Below are 20,455 nucleotides of genomic sequence, written 5' to 3'. Positions count from 1 at the left end.
TCAAACCATTGGAATTGAGTAAAATTTTGCGTTTTGTGCTTTGTTCTTTACAATATTCATTATGGTTATGATTTTAATGAGAAAGGGGCACCATTATGAAAGTGGAATGAACTCAGTTGCCTGAAAAGGGTAGTTTGAACATGTGTGGCCTAAATAAGCTAAACCCCCCTCCCTTACCTTATTTAGGCCATATGTGGCCTAAATAAGCATTCCCAAATATTTTAGGTGTGTCCCACGCGCTCATATGACCTTATGCAGTTGCGAGCGCCGTAAAACACTTTACAAAAAAACCCAAACAAAAACAAAGGCCAATGGCCTTCATAAAATCCAGAATTCTGTTGGGATCAACGTTGGGTAACAGATCTTGCAATTTTTTGCATCTCTAAAACATTTTCTTCGGGTCTCTTCGAAGTCTAGACATTCAGTTAAAATACGTGTCTCAATAGTCTAATGGTAAAATCTGTGTCGCATCCAACACAGAACGGTTTCTCATCTCCATGAAGGAGGTATTTTTATCATATATGCCAGGGACGTGTGTCCGATGCGTAACCGAGTAAAAATGACTTCGTCTCTTCTGAAGAGGCCCGAAGGACTTCGCAGTCTCAGTTTGGGCTTTAATTTTAAGAAGTTTGTTGTCTACTTGCTTTTTTTCCCCAAAAAAGTCTCCCACAGACTGGAGGAGTACTTATTAGGCCTATACATGATGCATGTTTTATTATAAAGTAGGCCAACATGGGTGCGCATGATGACGTACGTGAATAGCACAAACCTGCTTAAAATTGGAGAGACAGAGACTGATTCAGGGTACCTATTTGTGTAACTAGAGTGTGGGTGTAATTAAATTAGCCTAATTACTCCGTGAAACTCTCTACTGTCTGCATCATACATGACATAAGTCTAAACTGTTTGTTTTAACAGAGTTTTGCCGCCCTTGCAACACTAATAAAATAGGTCTTCTAAGCCAAATATTATAGGGTATTAGTATTACAAGAGAGTAAAAAAATACAAAAAACAAAGAGACAACGATGACAGATGTTTGAAATGAAGAAAGAAGGAGCCAATCATTACAAGTAAGAGCATCCACCAACCAACCACACATTAATACTGTGCTAAGGAGAGGAATTATTCCAAGAATAACCACAAACATATTAATAGGCCTCTTTTGGATTCGAACCTTCAACTTCAACGCCCATACAGCACAGGAGATCAAGTTCATAACCTGCTACTGTATCCCACAAAGGCCTGTCCGCATACCTGGGCCTACCGTTAAAGCAAAACGAACCAGCTCTTAACTAACATCCATCTTTCAAAAAGTATGAAATGGTATTTTTAATTTAGATCATTTTGGAGGAGGGCAGCAATCGACCATGCCAGACAGTCAAGTCAACCCAGTATGAGAGGGATACAATGTCCAAGAAGACGGACAGATAATCTATTTTAAAAAATCAAAATCTCCCAGCATGGGAAAGTGTGTAGGCCTAACTGTTACAGTACACCACAGACTTTAGCCTGCTGCTTTCAATTTCAAGTGTCCACAGCAAAATACGCAGAGTACTAAGACGCTTGAAGTTTTGGGGACATGTAAAACAAAATATGTGTAACCCCCCCACCCCGAACAAGAAGCTGGAGAAAAATTTTTCTTACCCACCAGAAATGGCATTAAAAAATTTAACGAAAAAGAAAATGCACAATCAAGATTGAACGTAGAACCACAAACATGAAAACACAGAGATAATTTAAAAAATGAACTCCAAAGGCAAAAAATACAGGTGATCAAATGAAATTTAAATAACCGGTATGGGAATCAATCATCAATGTCTCTGGGGCCTAAAAAACATATTTAACATTGTGGACATTCACATCAGACAAGACTTGGAGCAGCAGTCCAGTTATGAAATATGACGAGAAATCTAATTTAAAAAAAAATCTATCAAAGAAAAAAAATATTCGAAGAAGCAGACCTAGATTCTACACAGATAACACATTTTCAATCAATTTCAGACTAGACCAAAGGGAACACTCCGACAATACTCATGATGCACAACTGAATGTCATACACGTAAAAAACAAGGGAAGCCTTAGAAAGATTGATGAGTAACTGTTGCTATGATGACAACAAAGTTATTAGCCTTCTGGACATCCTTTAGTCAATAAGACGTACGTGTAGAATTGATAGAAAATAGCAGGAAAAAATTGCATAATTTGCACAGGCTCATTTTCATTTTGACCGTACGAAACATTGACCCCAGCTACAATGCCCGATTGCCCTATTTTGACAACAGGATTATTTTTATCTTTTTTCAGTATGATCCTCTCTGTAATCTAGTGCTTGTGGCACCTCTCTGTTAAAAATCAACTCCAAGAGAAATACTTGAGAAACCTTTGCCAGTCTTCCCTGCCTAAAAACATGCCGTCCAAACATGGATTATTTCAAGTGTCAGTGTCCTGCTGGCATGAAAAAGGTTGCTATGACTTTTCTTTTGCTTTCATTCTCAGAGAAGATAGGCTTAATTCACAAGTTAAAAGGGTACTGCGCCTTGGAATGAAGTCGAGAGAGGTTAGATTAACTTAGAAAAGTAAAAACGACTAAAAAAGCGGATACAGGTACAAAATACAACGAGCAAGAAAATATAAGAGAAAGTACAGTAAATCTAAAAACCAAGAAACTTACAAGATCTGTATTATAAAGTCCTCCTGATAAGAAATTAACCTTAAAAATAGTCTTGTAACCATTACAACATGAAAACCTTTACGAAAGGAAAACATGGACCAAAATATAATAATTACAACATTAAATCCTTCATAAAAAGGGAAACTAAATGGAGCCAAAAACACAACATACAAAGAACAACTCTTAAAAAGTCTCTGATAATAGAAAACCAATAGACCAACAACCTTTAAACAGGGAGGTACACTACATCTTTAAGTTAAGAGTACCCAGGAAAAAGTTCCAAGAACAAAAAAAAAGGTTATCAATTTCAACCCTATCCGTACGTCGTGTTTTATTATCGTATACATACAACGTGGGGAATTCTGTCTGTGCCAACACTTTCCAAAGAGGAAATTCACTCTTTAATCCGATCCACACGCTTTGCACAGCAGTCTGTCAAAATGATTTTTCGAGAAGTACTGAAAGTTTCAAAGAGATCTTCGAAATAGAAGTATTCTAAAATGTGAAGAATACAACCCCGAGGGTACAAAATGACCTCACGGCGTACGCATAGGGTTAAAGCAAATAATTCTGCTGTTGTTGACAAAAACAAAAAAATTCCCATTTTGAATCTGACAGGAAAAAAAAAGACTATAAATTATTTCAAATCCACCGTGATGCAGTTTCCTCACAACAAATTTTATGAACTGCAGGAGATTACTGATGATAAAATAAATCTATGATTGCCATTTACGTATCCCCATATTTCCTGTAAAATTACCACAACCAGAAATTTTTTCACAAGTTTGCTTTCTATAATTATAAGGACAGAGGGAAAAAGTTGACACATCTTCAAACTATTTTTCAAAAACCTGAAATCCCCTTTGCACCTTTTATTTCTCAGAAACGGCAGAAATTTTGGTCAAGTCAAGTGTCAGTTCCTATTTAGACAGATACACTCTGATCCAGATTTTCCTTTTTTTTCTCTTCCCATATAGAGGTGTAAAACCCCTTTTTTTTGGACAATCTGATCCTCCAAAATCAAACTTGTTTGAATTGACTTCATGTGACAAAAAAAGTACACTTTGGTACCAAATACCATCACATGCAACAGCTGGAGTCACTAGAAAATCAAAAATACAGTCAAACACAGCCACCTTGGGATGAGCAGGAAGTCGGTGGCATAGCAGGGCAGGCAGTATAAGTAAGTCTTATAAATGCTTTCCTCTAATAATCTGTCCCCGTGGTTTTTATGCACCCTGCATAGTTTAGCAAAATTTGATCATTTTTTTTGGCATAATTTCAGATTATTTTCCTTTATCATTCTTTGTCAAAATCAACAGAATCATATAATTTCACATTTTTGGGCCAGTTTGCATAATTTCAGAATTTTTCTTGCAAAAAACGAAGGGGACAGAATAATAGCCCCGTCTGCCCAATACCAAGGGAAAAGATTTTCCAGCATGAACTGTTTCAAAAGTGTCTTTTTGTTGGTGAATTACATGTTTTAGAGCTGGGAGTCTCTTCTATCTTTGTGTGTGTACAATTTCAATTGAAAAAGACATGAACTGCAGGATCAGAGGCGTTTTGTCAAATACACGAAGCTAGAAATGGAAATCTAAGACCCGGCGTTTTGTCAAATACACGAAGCTAGAAAAGGAAATCTAAGACCCGGAATGGGGAGGTGGGACAAGCAGGGAGGGAGCAAAACGAGGGAAAACACTAGTGCCCAGAGTCGTATGTGGGAGAAAGAGAGATTTTCACCACGCAGCTGCCAAGTTGAGTAGACGCTATGTAAAAACAGTAGGGTGTAACTCTGGAAGCAAGTTCACTAGCAAAGTTCTGTGGCTAAGTATAGTATGGTAAGGAAATTCAGAAAGTTGGCAGACGGCAGTTCAAAAGGGCAAATAGTATTTACACAGACCTTCCTTTTTGTGCATTGGCCGAACATTAAAATGGTGGTAAACAGGGGCCTGTATAACGAGGTTTCACTTTTTGCAACAATGTGAACCTGATAATTTTTACTATCTGGTCTGTGCTCTGCAGTATACCATAAACTGGCTTACCACTCATACCTGTTAAACCAAGACTGGAGGAACTTTGCAGAAAATTAAGCAAACAATAAAAACACTCCCTGAGGATTGAAGCTTCAAGAAGGAGTAGAATTAAACGCCCAAGGCTTCAAACATTAAGGAAAAGGGCATCAAAACTCTTTCAATGATGGAAATCAAACAGAGAACAAAGCTTTTCACAAAACGTTTTCAAACAAAACTTGCCTTCTCTCACCATTCTCATAAAATATGCAATGATGCAGAGGAACAAGACAATTTAAGAAAGTTCATACTTTGCTTGGAACACATTTTGACTGCAACAAACTTTTTCTTTGTCACCACTTTCCAACTTGAAAAATTTGTTGATCAATTTCGAAACAATGTTTTATGGATTCTTCCCTTCAAACACCCAACCGTTAGAAACAACACATGACATCACCATCTACCCACTGTATTCTACAGCTGAACACACTTGAGCCTTTCAATTTGTACAATTACCACCACACAATGTCAAACTTAGTATCTGCACAACACCGCACATATAAGTCTAAAAAACAAGCCCAGGTAGTAAATGGTATTCAAGCCACTTTACAAACACCCAACCATGGGATCTCAAACAGAATTTCCCCCTTCTTCGAAACAGACTTACTGAAAAAGTAAGCTACACACATACGTGACCCCCTCCCCCCACCAACCTTTCATAAAATAAATACCCTGAAGTCCTGAAGAGAGAACACAGGCCAAAAACAACAAATTTTAATGACATAATGATTAAAAATAAGATCTGGCAGACACCGAAAACATGTCATTAAATCTTCAGAATGCAAGAATAGCAAGGATTAACCTTTTCCCCATGAAAGCGCTCTGAGTTTCCTGTAATGAAACATATAAAGTACACCTGACATTCACACATGATAACTAGAATGATACAGTGGGTGTCACATTCAACCAGAATTCGGCTCCAACGAGGCAATCCTTAATCCTCGATTTTTCCTCTATCTCTTCTTTGTAAATGTAGGTCAGCCCCAACGAGGTTGCAAACAGACCGAAGTCACTTTCAATGAGGTCGCGATAACCAAATAAAAGCAATTAGCGGCCCCAAAAGCGAAGAATTTTTATCCTTTCTCTCCATCTCACGCGAAGCACAAGGCCCATCCTCGATTCCTAAAACATTGCATGGTTAGATCTAGACATGCCTCCTATTACATGGGCCCCAAAGCCAAGAGGATGTGCGAGGGTTAGCCTCGGAAGGGAAGGGGTGGGTGGGAACGCAATGCGTGCTGTGTGAAACTGAATTAACACTGGATGGGCAGGTCTACATCGAGACCATTATTTTCCAATTTTATTTTCTTCACCTGAGCAGAAAATCCAAGTTCCCGCCTTTACTTTAAGTAGATCTAAGCCTAGAACTGAGAGGCTATGTTTCCACATGGGAAGTGATCTGGGAAAAAAGTATTTTAAAATGTAGAAATGACGGTCAGAACACAGCTCAAACACTAACACACTGATGCTGTTTGAGATTTCCGTCATCATGGGGAACATTTTAATTATTGGTATTGGTACACCGTGTAACATAATAACTTGTCTGCTTTCTTTTCTTTAGCCTTAGTCATGTTCAACGAGAGGTCTTTAATTTTTTTTTAATTACGAGAGGTCGGATCCAACGAGGACAACAAGCCGGTCCCAGCAACCTCGTTGAATGAGACACCCACTGTACTCAGATTTTGCAAAAGATCACAAAGTGAAAGACTTGAGCAATAATGTTCTAGACCAGGGTTGGGCAAAGTACATCCCTAAACACACTATTCCCTGCTGAAACATTCAATGAGCTTAAAGAAAACAAACAAAGTAAGCAATCCATAATTCTTGTAAAAGTGACCATATTTGTCAATGTCCTAGGGTTCTGACTAGTTTTTATGGCTATTTATAAATCTAAACCCTGTGTTCTGATGCTACTAGTCTTTTAGAGTGTTCTTTATTTTCTTAATTAGTAAAAAGTATGGTTATCTTGTGCATTGCACCAGTTTTAACAGGAGCGACCCGTAACTGTTTATGTGGCCTGTACAAAACAGCCTCAGACCACAAAGTTTGCCCTGCCCTGGTCTAGACAAATCAGAAAGTGAGGTAAAAGTAAAAGCCACGGGGCGACGGTCCTGAAAAGACGTAAATTTACAACAAAATAAATATATAATAGATACTATATTATGACTTTCATGGCCGTGACTCTGATGAATAAGAGGAAAATATCCATACTGGTCACTCAGTCTGATGAGTGAATTACCATGACAACGCTTTTCAAAGCACAGGCACAGTTTACTATATAATATCAAGTCGATGCCAAAGCATTTGCTGAGTAAATAATAATAAATTATAATGTTTCATCCTCCACAAACAACTAATTTTGAAGGCCAGGACTTAATTTTAAAAAATTCTCTTTTTATACACACATTTACTGTTCTCTCAAAGCCTGTAGTTTTAAATTGCGTTCATACACTTTATCCCTGTGACCTGGTTGGAGAATTGGAGAAATAGCATCACCGCACTGCTGGATGACACGGCCAAAGCGCTCCCTGTCCACAGCGTAGGACATCCACTCTCCACGCCGATCCTCCGCCCCTACCATGTGGACTGTAACCAGCACTGGATCAGCAGCAAAATGGACCTGAGTAGAAAGAGAAAGGAGATAAAAGCCAATAAAAATGTAATTATAACCCAAATATAACATTCTCCCACAACTGCTGACAAACAAGACCACCAGCTATGATAAAATATAACCTTTTTTTTTTAATGAGACATCAACATGTAAACTCTGCAAGTCTTTTAAAAAGCCTTCTCTGCTTCCCCATCCCAACTCCTCTGCCACCACTCACAGGTGACAGAGTGACAAAACATGATTTTCTACACTTACAGTCTTGCAAGACATCGACTATTTGTTCTGTAATTTACTGTAAACTGAGCTGTAAGTGAAATGAAATGTCCAGTGCAAGTCAAGGCAGACCAGCTTCTACTTCTAGATCATAAAATCTACCAACTGAACCCCCAAAAATGTATTTTAATTTAAAAATCTAGATCTAGCATGCAAATAGGCTGGCAAGATGCTGAAATCATTGTTACGTACAAATTACATTTTAAAAACAAAATTATGTATATAAACAAAAGAAAACAAATTCAAAATTTGAAAATCCATTCACTATGAGTGTGCAAGACTGGAAATGTAACAAACAAACCGAAAGTCCCAGTCTCATATTTGAGAGAAGCATCTAAACATTCTTTTGCCCACTCTCACTCTCAGCCTAAAACTCCCCTGCTGAGCCCATTGTTAATTGAAAACAGGTCTGAAATTAAATTTAAATTATTAATTTCTCATCTCTGTCAAAAAGAAAGAGGCTCTGATTTCGCTGAGAGTACTTTGCAAGTAAGTCCTTCTTTTCCCTCCATCTAAACTTGATGAGGTGATCTCACTAGCTCACAAATTTAGATTATAATACATTTTACTTAAATGCATAGGGACACCTACACACAATACTGGTAACCAAGTCAGTAAGTGAAGGCGAAGGGTGTGTGTGTACTTTTGACGCTTTGAGTTTAAATGTCTTGGCCAACTTCACTTTTAAACAAAAGGGAGAGGTTATTCTCACCTGCTGTGAAACAAAACTCGCTTTTCCTAATCAGCCTAATGGGAGTGTATACAGACCTGGTAACCGGGAACAAAGTCACAAAGTATACAGACCCGGCAGGGGAACTCTTTTGTAATTTCGAAAAGTTTCAGCGCCCTCTTGGCTCACTGACTCAGGGTAGACCTAGGTTCTTCTAGATCTATGGCCTAGGTCTAGATCTAGACAGACAGTAGACAGACATTATAAATCATTGATCTAGTTTCGAGGTTAGCCTAGCTAGATCTAAATGAAGATTGCGGATGTCTTTTCGATGAATGATTGTTTTTCCTCCGTTTTGGAGTTGGAGGAATCACAATTTGAAGAAAAGAACAATGTCATAATTTCAATCGAGCAGTGACCCTCTCTATTTCTCTGCCTCTCTCTCTCTCCTCTGTGTATCGCTCGCCTTCTCTTTTTCTTTGTTTGTCTCTCTGTCTTTCTCTCTCCCCACCTATTTCCCACTCTATCTTTCTCTCGTTCTCTCCTGCCAACTGGGGCATGTCATATATTACATTTTGCTAGCACTTCTCTCTCTCTCTCTCCCACACACACACACACTACCGGGTCTGGGCGGTAAAACTTTCCGAAATCACAAAAGAGTTCCCCTACCGGGTCTGTATGCTTCGTGACTTTGTTCCCGGTTACCGGGTCTGTATACACTTCGTTTCCTAATTTCTGAATACTGTATCGTATCAGTGTGGATGATCAAACTGACAAAAAACAAAGAAAAGTATGATGCTATAGCACAAAAGCACAAACTAATTTGGTCATCTACAAAGATGATACGGGGCTAAAAAATTTAACTTTTCGAATCGAGCTGAACTAAGCCAGTCGTCATTTTATTTTGTCCGGAAGTTCTCGTTTAAGCGAGATAGGGCAGTAAGGATTATCCAAAGTTATTTTGAACGCACACCGGGTGAGAATAGACAACAACAACAACAACAAAAAAAAAGCTCGCCCTCTCACCCGGAGTGATCAGCCTGAGCTATAAAGCACGAAGCTGTGAACTGTGAACGCACACCAGGTGAGAATAGCCAGCAGATTTGCCCTCTTAGGCAGAAAATTAACTGCCACGCACAACTAAGTGCATAGCGAAACGGATGAGCAGCTGGGTCGGAAGTGGCTATCCCATAGGGTAAGCGCGACTCTGCCCGACTATAAAAAAAAGGCACTGAGCAGGCGTATACAGTTCAGTGGTCGCCCCCCCCCCCCTTATCTCCACGGCGTCCCGGTCAGTCTTACCCCGGGTGAGAGGCCTACAACTGCGCTATTCTCACCTTGTGTAAGAAAAGAGGTGGCCAAAAAAACAAACAAAAACAACAAAATTACAAGAAACATACCTTCGTATTACAGCAACAGGAAGCTTCTGAGATGGAAGAAGTGTCAAGGTGTTTGGAACAGGCACTGGGATAATGCTTGAGCCATTTGGCATTGATGAGTTTCAGATCATCATCGTTGTCTTCAGAAAGCAGGGACTTTACATCATTCTTGCCCGCCCAACATTTTGGGGTACCCGTATCGGACTTGCTGATGCTGTTGGCACAATGACTTACATTATTGTCCACATAGAGACGAGGGCCAAAAAGTTTCAGCTGCTCTTCTGTGAATGACAAGGCTACAGTAGGAGAAGACGAAAAGTCAATACTGTCATCACAGCTGTCTTCGTCAGTAAAACTGGTATCTAATCGAGAACAGCTATCACTGTTTCCAGGAACACTGGCCACCTTTGAGTCTTTACCCTTTATGGCTATGCTACCAACTACACCAAGTTGTGAAGATAGTGAGTTATCCAGGTTGTCTGACCAATCATCGTCATCATCACTGAAGCTTGCATCATCAGAGTCCGAGGCATCACTAGAAGAACTTTCTTCTGACCTCATGGAAAAAATGCGAGAGGCAAGACCACCAAATTGAGACTCGGGAGCTGGCGAGCCAGAAAACGTGCCTAGGGCTGAAAGACTGTCACTAAAAGAAATACTGGTATGTGATGATCTGACTGAGCTGTTATCTTCACATTTAGAATCAGGAGAAAAACCACTCTCTCCTGACGAAGGCTGCCTATCACAGGGTGAGCTTACAAAAACAACAGAAGAATCAGATAAGTTGCTGTGGACCTCATGCGACGACTCTCCAACAAGTGATTTACTATCTGCTTGCCTAATCTTTTCACGCCTTCGCTTTTTCTGTTTCTTAGACGATGGACGGCCTTTCTTTGTGCATTTCTTTCTGTCAAACAATACTGAAGAGAGATCACTCAATAAATTTGTGGCTGAGCAGCTAGATGCATCATTTTCTTTATTGACAGTTCTCATTCCATCCTCAGACAGGACAGTGCTTGTTACTCCACAACCCGGAGAAGTAGTGCACACCTCTGGAGGAATGTCTGCATTGTTATCATCAAAATCAGAAATCACTACCCTGTTTCCATCATCACAGTTTGGCTGTGCAAAATGAGCATATGGCACTGAATTTCGACTACACACATGTCCATTTACTTGTGAAATCTCCAATTTTGGTTCTGTCGTTTCAATTGCTGCATCATTAGAGATTTCTTTTAGTGGGGCTACATTATCATGTGCACTGCACCCACTTGTTTTCTTGAGTTCTTTACACTTCAGAGGAGAAACATTACAGTTATTCCTTCTGTCGCTACACTGGCAACACACATCAGACAAATGTGCATTCCCAATTTTACCGCCATAGTTTCCAGGTAAATTTGAAGGAAGCTGCACTGAGGCACCAGTACTCTGATTCATGGGGTGTTGATGCCAATGAAAATTGCCTTCAACAGTCTTCGGAGCTCCAACAGAAACCTGTGTAGGCTCTTTAAAGGTAAAACTGTCTGTTCCTGATGGACTCTGCATTGCTTCCACCATCTTCTCCATGACAAGACTTTTGATCAAAGTTGGGATGACTTTGTCTGTAACAGCTCCAGCAACATTTTTCATATCAGACAGAAGAGGCATATTCATTGCAGTTGCAGGAGAATCGAAAGAGGAACTGAGGGTGTGTTGAGAGACTGGGTGACTTCCAAGACAATCATGGTAAGCATAAGGCACTGATGAAACTTCTGGTAACGACTTGGACTTTAAGAGCTTCGGCGTACTTTGGTAACATGGTTTTGGCATCTGGGTTGAAATAAAAGAGGGTGAAGCTAAAGACTTTTTGGGAAATGAATCCGCAGAGTGACAGTTATGGAGTTTTAATTTTGTAGGAGAACTGTACTGCTTAGCAGAATTCCTTTGTGGAGTGTTCACAAAATTTTTGGAACTTGAAACCTCTCCAATACTATCAAGGCGAAGGAGGGGTGTTGGGGATGGCATCTTATTATTTAGCCTTGCAAATGACTTTACACAAGCAGATCCACTTGAAGTTGAAATACCACTTTTCTGACTCCAAAAGTTCCTGTTATTATCCATATCTATTTTAAAGACATGTTCTTGGAACTGGTCATTCCCAGCATCAAAATTCATACCTTGATCCTGAGAGCTCATAGACGAGGGGTTATACACAGATTCCCCCTTTTTATTTGGGCTTGAAGCGCGCCATGCGAGCCCCGCTTTCTTCATCACACGGCGTCACAAGTGACAATTGACAAGGAAACCACAAGATTGTGAGAGTTGACGGTTACTTTAAAAGTTCTGAAGTAAAGCAGCCGTCACAAATACATACAGTTCGATGGTTTGAACAAACTGGTGGTCAACACAAATGTCCTTGTTGAAACTGGAGATATGTTTTTACTTGTGAATTCTTTACTCCACTGACTTTTCCGCTTCACTCGCTTGAATTTGTTGGGTACCCCACGGCTATGACTATGAACTGAATACTGAAACTGTGAATCTACACAAGGTTGAAATCCCGCGGAATAGATGGCTATAGGGGTGCTTGCGGTGACCAATTCTTTTTCAAACATGTAGTAGGATGATGACTCCATAACTAGTAACTAACTAAACAGAAATATTCGGTTGCAGGTGGTTGAAAATTAGGCACCCAGGACCGTCAACACCGCCATGTTGTGAGTTTCCGAAGAAAATTTTGAGCAGTAAAAAAACAGCCTAACCACTATCTTTACCGGAACTTCATACGTACGCACGTCGAACATATTTTTATGAAAAAGCAGGCAATAGATCTACTTCTGAACAGGCATATAAGTTGACCCAATGAGATTATAAACATGCATATACTTGATTACAAGTTTGTAATGGGTAATAACACAAATATGACTTTCTAAAATATTGCGTACTTTTTGTGCGTATGAATAACATTTGATGTTACAATTGACCCTTGACCTAGTTTGATCGGGGGGATTGCATCAGAAAGGCGTTTGTTCCAGGGGGTGGATGATCGCGTCGTGTCACCCTGACTATCACGTAACTTTTTTTTTTTATAGGGCAAACTGATAACATGCTAGGCTACTGAGAGATAAAAGAAATCTTTACTTTTAAGATCTAAAGCACTGAGAAACTTGTGTTCACGATAGAGAAAACATAGACTATTATTGAAAGCAGACTTACCACTCTCAAGGTGCAAACTTTCCTGGTCAAGGCGACTTTTCCTCGATGACCATTAATTCATGTACCGGTACCGATACATGTAATAATACATCATGTACATTCCGTTTTGTATCCCACAGTAAAATTTGGACTACCGAAAGTTAATCCTTCGGTTTGCAAGAATTATATTGCACAAGCGAAATTCAGGTTTTATGTATAGTGGAAGACTAAGAAAGCCTGAATTTTTGGTTCTGATGAAGGACCACAGAAAAGAATTGCAGTAATATATACATAGGGCCTACTGTCACCTGGCATTATAACACCATCGAGAAACTTGGAATTGAAATCCTCCCCTTTGAAATTTAAAATAAGTCATATGAAAAACGGCTGCCTCTCCTTAGGATGCATGGTCATTTTTCTCTGGAATATCAAATTTTGTTAAAGGTGCACTCAATATATACCGCTTCGACCCCCGCCCAAACAAAACAAAACAACCACAAAAAACGATAACAAAAACCCAAACTACTACATAAGTATTGAACAACCTATTCGATGCCAATATGAGAGGGAAATCATAGCGAATAATATTATTTGAATCAGTTACAACTCTGAACACACGGTGTAGGTAAACAAAGCATGCACCAAAGATACCAAACAACTCACAAGCACACGCACACCTCACAAACACTATAGCACAAAAAATTAAATGCAAACATACACACGCAGCATATGCACGCACGCACACACACACACACACACACACACACACACACACACACACACACACACACACACACAATAGCTCCCAAACCTCCAACTTCTCTCTCTCTCTCTCTCTCTCTCTCAGACACACAAACACACACACAAACACACATGCACACACACGAACACACGCGCGCACTTCTACACACAGCATCGTGCGTGTACATGTAGTCACGTCATCCCCGCGCCGGGAGCACGCGCGCGTAAACTAACAACAGGCGTCTCTCTCTTTCTCTCTCTCTCTCTCTCTCTCTCTCTCTCTCTCTCTCTCTCTCACACACACACACACACACACACACACACACACACACACACACACACACACACACACACACACACACACACACACACACACACACACCTTCTCTCTCTCTTTACCTTCCTGTTTTGTTTGTTTTGGTAATTTTTTTGGCGCTTGAAACTGCATAATATTATGAGAGTGCCTGGTTTCATTTAGTTGTTTTCGCTTTAGTTCATAGCACGCCCTGATTTTACTTTTTATAGTCGGAATGATTTTTAAGCAGTTTAAAAAATTCATCGCAACATTTTTTTGTTAATTGATCTGAGCTTATAATAATTCACATCATGTTTAAAATATCATATTAAAAACTTGCTTTTTTAAATTTTGCCCCTTTTACGGGTGCCAGTTGTTTGTAACGTTTACGACTTAATATGTGAAAATTGTGAAATGGTATAGGTTTAACACCCTTATCGACACTCTGATGTTATTTAAGAGGCCTAACCTCCGAGTTTAACGGTCATCTAGGAAAGGACCGAGCCAAATGGGAAATTCGTGTAAAGTGCCTTTCCCAAGGACACAACGTCGGACCGATCTGATGCTTGAACCGCTTATTAATATGTGTCAGTCAGGGCAATTGTGATGATGATGATGATGATGATGATGATGATGATGATGATGATGATGATGAGGAGGAGGAGGAGGAGGAGGAGGAGGAGGAGGAGGAGGATATAACAGAGTGGATAAAGTAACGCAGTCGAGAATCTGTTAAATTGATGATGATGATGATGATGTTGTTGTTTTGTTAGCCGTTTAGTTTCGATTTTAGCGCCTACTCTAGACCCCTCACCCCACCCCCCGCTGTCTTAGTTAGGGGTAGGACACATTCAAGGCATTCAAAAAGAAATCCCTTAGTTCCGGTATCCTCGTACACATCCTCCATTCCCTCTCCTCGCATAGAGTGACCAAATTTTGAAACTTGGCCGCATCACTTCCCTCACTCTTGATAAAGGTTTGCCGACACATCACATGGGGACCGCTTCTTGTTGAGGACTGTGTTAGTGTTATTAATCCTACCCTGAACTGTCATTGGTACAACAATAAATAATGATTATGACAGCCAAGTTATTGTAGGGTATATTCATTACAGGTGAGGTCACACATTTTGAGTCTCTTCCAAGACATCGCTATCGCAATCGGTCCTTGATCCCGAGGCCCTAAAATAGCAATACATTGTATACATTTTAGAGTTAAGACCAAAAGTCTTTATAAAAATCACTTATTCTGCCGTCGGGATTTACAAAGGAGAAGCATAATAGTACTATTCTTCCCATTAGTGCGTTTACATTATTTTCTTCTGGTTTCTCCACAGTCTCGTCATTCTACATGCATTAGCATGTTCCTGGCCGTAAGGTCGGCATCGCATCCGACACAAAAGGGCTTCTCAAGTCCCTGCAGATATCTATGGACCAGGGAAAAGTGTCCAATACGTAATTTAAGTACGAGGGCTGTCCCACGGAAAACCGGAATTTGGCTGTCATTTGAAAGCTTGGGCATTATATTGTGCATTTACCCCAATAAGAGGGACACGGATTCCTTATACGGGGTGCCCACCACGGCTGGATCGGGCCGATCCCGTCCGTAGTCGGCACCCCGTATTAACCGAAAGGTCGACCTGCTCGTTTCCTCGGATGATTACACGTCTGGATAGCCATGCAAATGTATTTTTTTCACTGTTCAGTCATGGAATGAATCCTTAACCCTTTTAGGGTCTGAGAGTTTAAAATAGGTGAGTGATAGGAGGCAAAACAAGGAGTCTGACGCAATTGAGTGAGTATATGGTTTACCGCCTTTTTCAAAACACTGTTAGTGTTGTGGCGTCAGTGGCCTAGTGGTTAGGCTCTCGGACTCGCAACCGTAAGGTCGTGGGTTCGAATCCTGTCAGGGACCTGACGTTGTGTCCTTGGGAAAGGCACTTTACATGAATTTTCCTCACTTCACCCAGGTGGGAATGGGTACCCGGCTATAGACAGCGAAAGATCTTGTCAGTTTGTTAGTGTTTGAGCGCTTAATCGGCTGCTTGCACTGTATGCTTCCCGGGAAGCTGAGAATGTTTCGGAGTGTTCTATGGTCTGCTGGGGTAATAATATAGACGTGTAAAGTGCATAGAGCCTGCTGTTGAGCGGGGATATGCGCTATACAAATGCTATCTATTATTATTATAGCTATTTAAAAGGCAGGCGGAACCTCCGAATTTCAGCTCGTCTCCGATACGACCGAGCCAAATGGGTTGAGAGCATAACGAGTTTTAATAGTATTTAAGCAAGCTATGGCTGACAGCCTTGAAAACTCCACAAGACGACCTGAGTTCATGAACCCCCAGTGTGGGATCCGAACCAAAGCCACCCACTCTGTAGTCCAGCATGGTGCCAACTGAGCCAAAGAAGCACCCTGGCAGAATTAGAAAAGACGATTCCGGAGCGTTTTTTACAGAGTCAAATTGTCATGATAATGGCAGTGGCCTCTGCCTAACCTCGTTGCTTGTGCCGAAAAAAATGGAGTCCTCAGGATGAAGTCTCCTCTGATGACTGTTGTTTGTGGATAGGACTTCGGCGCCTAGATCTGAGTCCGATTTAGATAATTCAGTGAAAATTCTCTTTGCACCGGGGCATCAGTGTCTGTGGTGCAGCGGTTAGACGCCTCGTTGTCTTACGCAGTAGACTTAGTTTGATTCCCGAGTGTGTGTGTGAGTGTGTTTGTGTGTGTTTGTGTGTGTGTGTGTGTGTGTGTGTGTGTGTGTGTGTGTGTGTGTGTGTGTGTGTGTGTGTGAGAGAGAGAGAGAGAGAGAGAGAGAGAGAGGGGGGGGGGGCATTTATTGGGTATTTCTGTCCTTCAACTAGGGTGTTGTAGCAATCTGAGGCCTGGCTGGCTCTAAATTAACCTGACAGCCAGGATCGGAAGCCCTCCTTCTAAAATTTAATTATCTAAATTGTGACAGCGGGTGCGTAGAAAAACCAATATTTAATAAAGAAATTATTAGACTTGTGATCACTTGTGTGTCTCTCACAACATCATCACAGATCACATTTATCTCTCACATCATCGGTACAGGACATGTTTATCTCTCAATTCATCGGTACAGGACATGTTTATCTCTCACATCATTACAGGACATGTTTATCTCTCACATCATTACAGGACATGTTTATCTCTCACATCATTACAGGACATATTTATCTCTCACAGTATCATCACAGGACACGTTTATCTCTCACACCATCAAGTTGCTTTCAACAGGAAGATTGGAAAGTATTATGTTGTCAACTCCATACACCATGTTAACAAAATAATACACTGTACCCGTGCTCTACTTTCCTGCAATCTATCTCTATGTTGAGAAGGTATTGATTATTTTTAAAAAACCTAAATGTACTAGAATCTAGGAAATACACGCCATGTTTACCCGACTGAAATTTTATTGTGACTTTAACTGGACACCATTTGCAGTGTAATCAAATTTAAATAGTGAACTGAAGATAACAGATGGCGGGTGACAGGTGGGGAGGAGTGGTGTGTGTTGGGGGGTGATTGATTATTTGATTAAAATACTTGTTTGCGAGAAGTGTGGTGAGTCGTGAGCCAGCTATTTTGTTGGTTAGTTGTAGACCATAGAAATCAGATGTTTAGTTAAAATAAGAAATTTACGGCACTGGTCACACAATAGGGTCATATAAATGCCGAAGATTAGAGGTGTTACAAAAGACTAACTAGCACAAAAAAATAAGGAAGGGAAATAAGAACGTAAGATGTTTGATAGGACAGAAGGGGCAAATGACTCAAGGGCATCCGCCAACCACCCACTAAATACAAGAGAAGGTATGAGTAAAAAGGTGGTGTTGTGTTGGTACGGCAGGCTAATTCTCTCTTTTTTCGATGCCCACAACTCTGCGACGAAACCGTTGGCCAGCTGTTTTGTCGTATGTAGTGCGATTTTTTTTCATGTGTTAGCGTTTTACGGCCCTTGCAACGCAGTTAGGTCTTGCAAATGTAAAAGATTAACGGTGTTAAAAGAGAGTAACAAACACTCACAAAAAATGAGGAGAAGATAAGGACGATAGATGTTTGGATACTCTAAGGTATCGAGTAAGCGTGTCTCCCAACCCCCTCCCTGCTTATTAATTTTCTTTTTTTGCGCACCCCCCCCTCCCCCAGGCCCACACCTTATTCCATACCCCCCCCCCCCCTCCCCCCGTTTGTTACTTTTCCAGTTTGCCTCGACCGACGATCATGTGAAACATTATATTTAGAATCTAGTTATCTGAATGAAACTTCTTTTTGTGTGTGCGTAAATGGCAAATTACCCTCAGTATTAGTACCAGTAGCGGGTTGGCTAACTCAATTTTCTGTGCATTTAAAAAACTTTCTGTTCTTTGGTTTATATTTTTTCATGAAACTGGTTTGTTCCTAAATGGGAAAAGTTGTCCCAGTAACTTACTAAAATCACAAAAATTTAACGATCTTTTTTTCTTATATATTCACTGAAGGAGATATTAAACAGATTTGTTCTTATTAGGTCCACACCCCCCCCCCCCTTTATCCCCCCTCCCATTTATCAATTTTGGACCTCTTACCCACCCCTCCCCCTTTTTTAAAATTATTCATACGCCCCCCCCCCCTCTTTATTCAATACATGTACTTTAGAGTAGGAAAGAAGAAGAAAACTAAGTACCCGCCAACCACCCACTTGTATGGTAGGCCTATGAAGTTAATGGGACGTTACGTACGTATACAAAAGACAATTTCGATACACAGCTCGTCGTGCCGGCATCCGTGGTAGTGAGTGTTTTACGGAGCTCATACACATAAGGTCATACACCGTATGAGCACGCGGGACACATTAAGCATTTTCAGTTGGAAAGAAATCTTGAATTTTGCTCGGGAGGCGGCTGAAGCCTACTTTTATCGATTTTAGACCACCTAGGTATCTTTAACGTACGCAACTTGCACACGGGGACCTCCGGGATTTTTTCACCCTTATTTGAGAAGGCTAGGTGTTTGCTATTACTTACCATAAGATCAGGGATGTAGCTGAAAGACAGCAGTAAGAAGGAGCCAAGGAGTAGCAGTAGATCGGCTGCAGAAAGAGCCAGGAGCCCAGGAAAGGGGGCAAAGAAGGTGAAGGGGCGGGGGTGGGAGCAGAAAATGGAAATGGAAGCACACAACAGAAACAATGTTAGAGAACCGGAAAGGAGGGGAAAGGAGAACATTTTAGAGGAGGAAATTTTCCTTCGCTGTCCGGATGCGAACCCGAGACCTATTGAAAGAGAGGCGAACACGAACACCGTAACCTCTGACCACGAGAGCCCCCAGTTAGGCGCTTTGCTGTCACTTGCAGGAGATCTGAATTCGATTCCTGAGTGGGAAGAAATAATTCTTATCGAGTATCTCATTCTTTCTGCTAGAAGGCTGTGCCCCTCTCAGCCCAGGTTGGCCCTGACAGGCAGGGTCGGAAGCCAGCCACCGAAATGATCTAAACGGTGTCGACTGGGGAAATAGAAGCACTCAAATTTTATTCTTCCTCCAACGTCATGATTGTGTCGGACCTGAGGGCGGACAAGGTCATCTGCCAAGATCAATTCCCCTTGCCCAGACCGCATTCTGAGGTATCTCCCATGCGTGTTTATGCCGGCACCTAAAAATATCGCGGGTGATTGGCAGGTGCTTTGGTGTGGTTTGCTTATTCTTTCCTATCAAACATCTATCGTCTTTTTCTCTCCTTCTTTTATGTTACTCTGTAATGACATGTCTAATCTTTGGCACTTGTATTTACAAAATAAATAAATGGTGAAATGGTATAGGTTTAACGCCCCTATCAACACTAGTAGGTTATTTAAGGGGCGGGGCCTCCTAGTTTAACGTCAGTCTCCGATAGGATCAAGCCAAGTGGGAAGTACGTGTAAAGTGCCTTTCCCAAGAACACAACGTCGGACTCACTTGTATTATATGGCCCAACTGTATTGCAAGTGCCGTAAAACTCTTACTCTTACTGAACTAAACAAACAGAAAAAAATCATAGGCACGTCGACAAACTACTTTACTATTGACCAGGATTATTTTCCACGAAATTTACATCGGACAGATGATAGCCACTGCTCTGAAGTCGGTGTCCAAAAACAATCTGTTCATATCAGGATCTCGTTCTGGGCGCCACCCCATGGATCGTCATCCAAAAATTACTCCACTATGTAATTATGTCACTGAGAAACCCTTGCATACATAGCGAATATAATACTGTACAAGAACGGCCGAAGTCCAACGGATCTACATGTATATCATGTACGATGTTCCGGTGTTCCTTGCAATGGCTTATCATTTCCGGTGTCATTGTAAATGCAGCAAAAAATGCGCATAAAAAACCCAAACAATCAATCAATCAAACAAACAAAGCACAAATACACAAACCTATTTTGCCAAAGTCAGAAAAAGGCATGAAATAATGATGCAGTTTTGGGGTTTATCCAAATTTTGGACAAATAACTAAGGCACGTTGATGATATTAATAATGTGGTTCGTTTTATTTTCAGTTTATAGGAATGAAAAACAAC

At 40.7% G+C, this 20,455-nt stretch overlaps 1 protein-coding gene across 1 annotated transcript; it reads right to left on the bottom strand.

The window, feature by feature from the left end:
* Positions 1-1,764: 1,764 nt before the first annotated feature.
* On the bottom strand, positions 1,765-12,406 carry LOC101861786. Its single transcript, XM_005112382.3, has 2 exons — positions 9,698-12,406; positions 1,765-7,363 (listed from the first exon to the last, which is right to left on the bottom strand). The coding sequence occupies exons 1-2, from the start codon at positions 11,924-11,926 to the stop codon at positions 7,151-7,153; spliced, it is 2,442 nt and encodes an 813-aa protein (XP_005112439.1). The 5' UTR covers positions 11,927-12,406; the 3' UTR covers positions 1,765-7,150.
* Between the last annotated feature and the right edge of the window lie 8,049 nt (positions 12,407-20,455).

This window comes from Aplysia californica, unplaced genomic scaffold, assembly GCF_000002075.1.
Source record: "Aplysia californica isolate F4 #8 unplaced genomic scaffold, AplCal3.0 scaffold01253, whole genome shotgun sequence".
Classification (NCBI taxonomy): domain Eukaryota; kingdom Metazoa; phylum Mollusca; class Gastropoda; order Aplysiida; family Aplysiidae; genus Aplysia; species Aplysia californica.
This window is presented reverse-complemented; position numbering and strand designations above follow the sequence as displayed.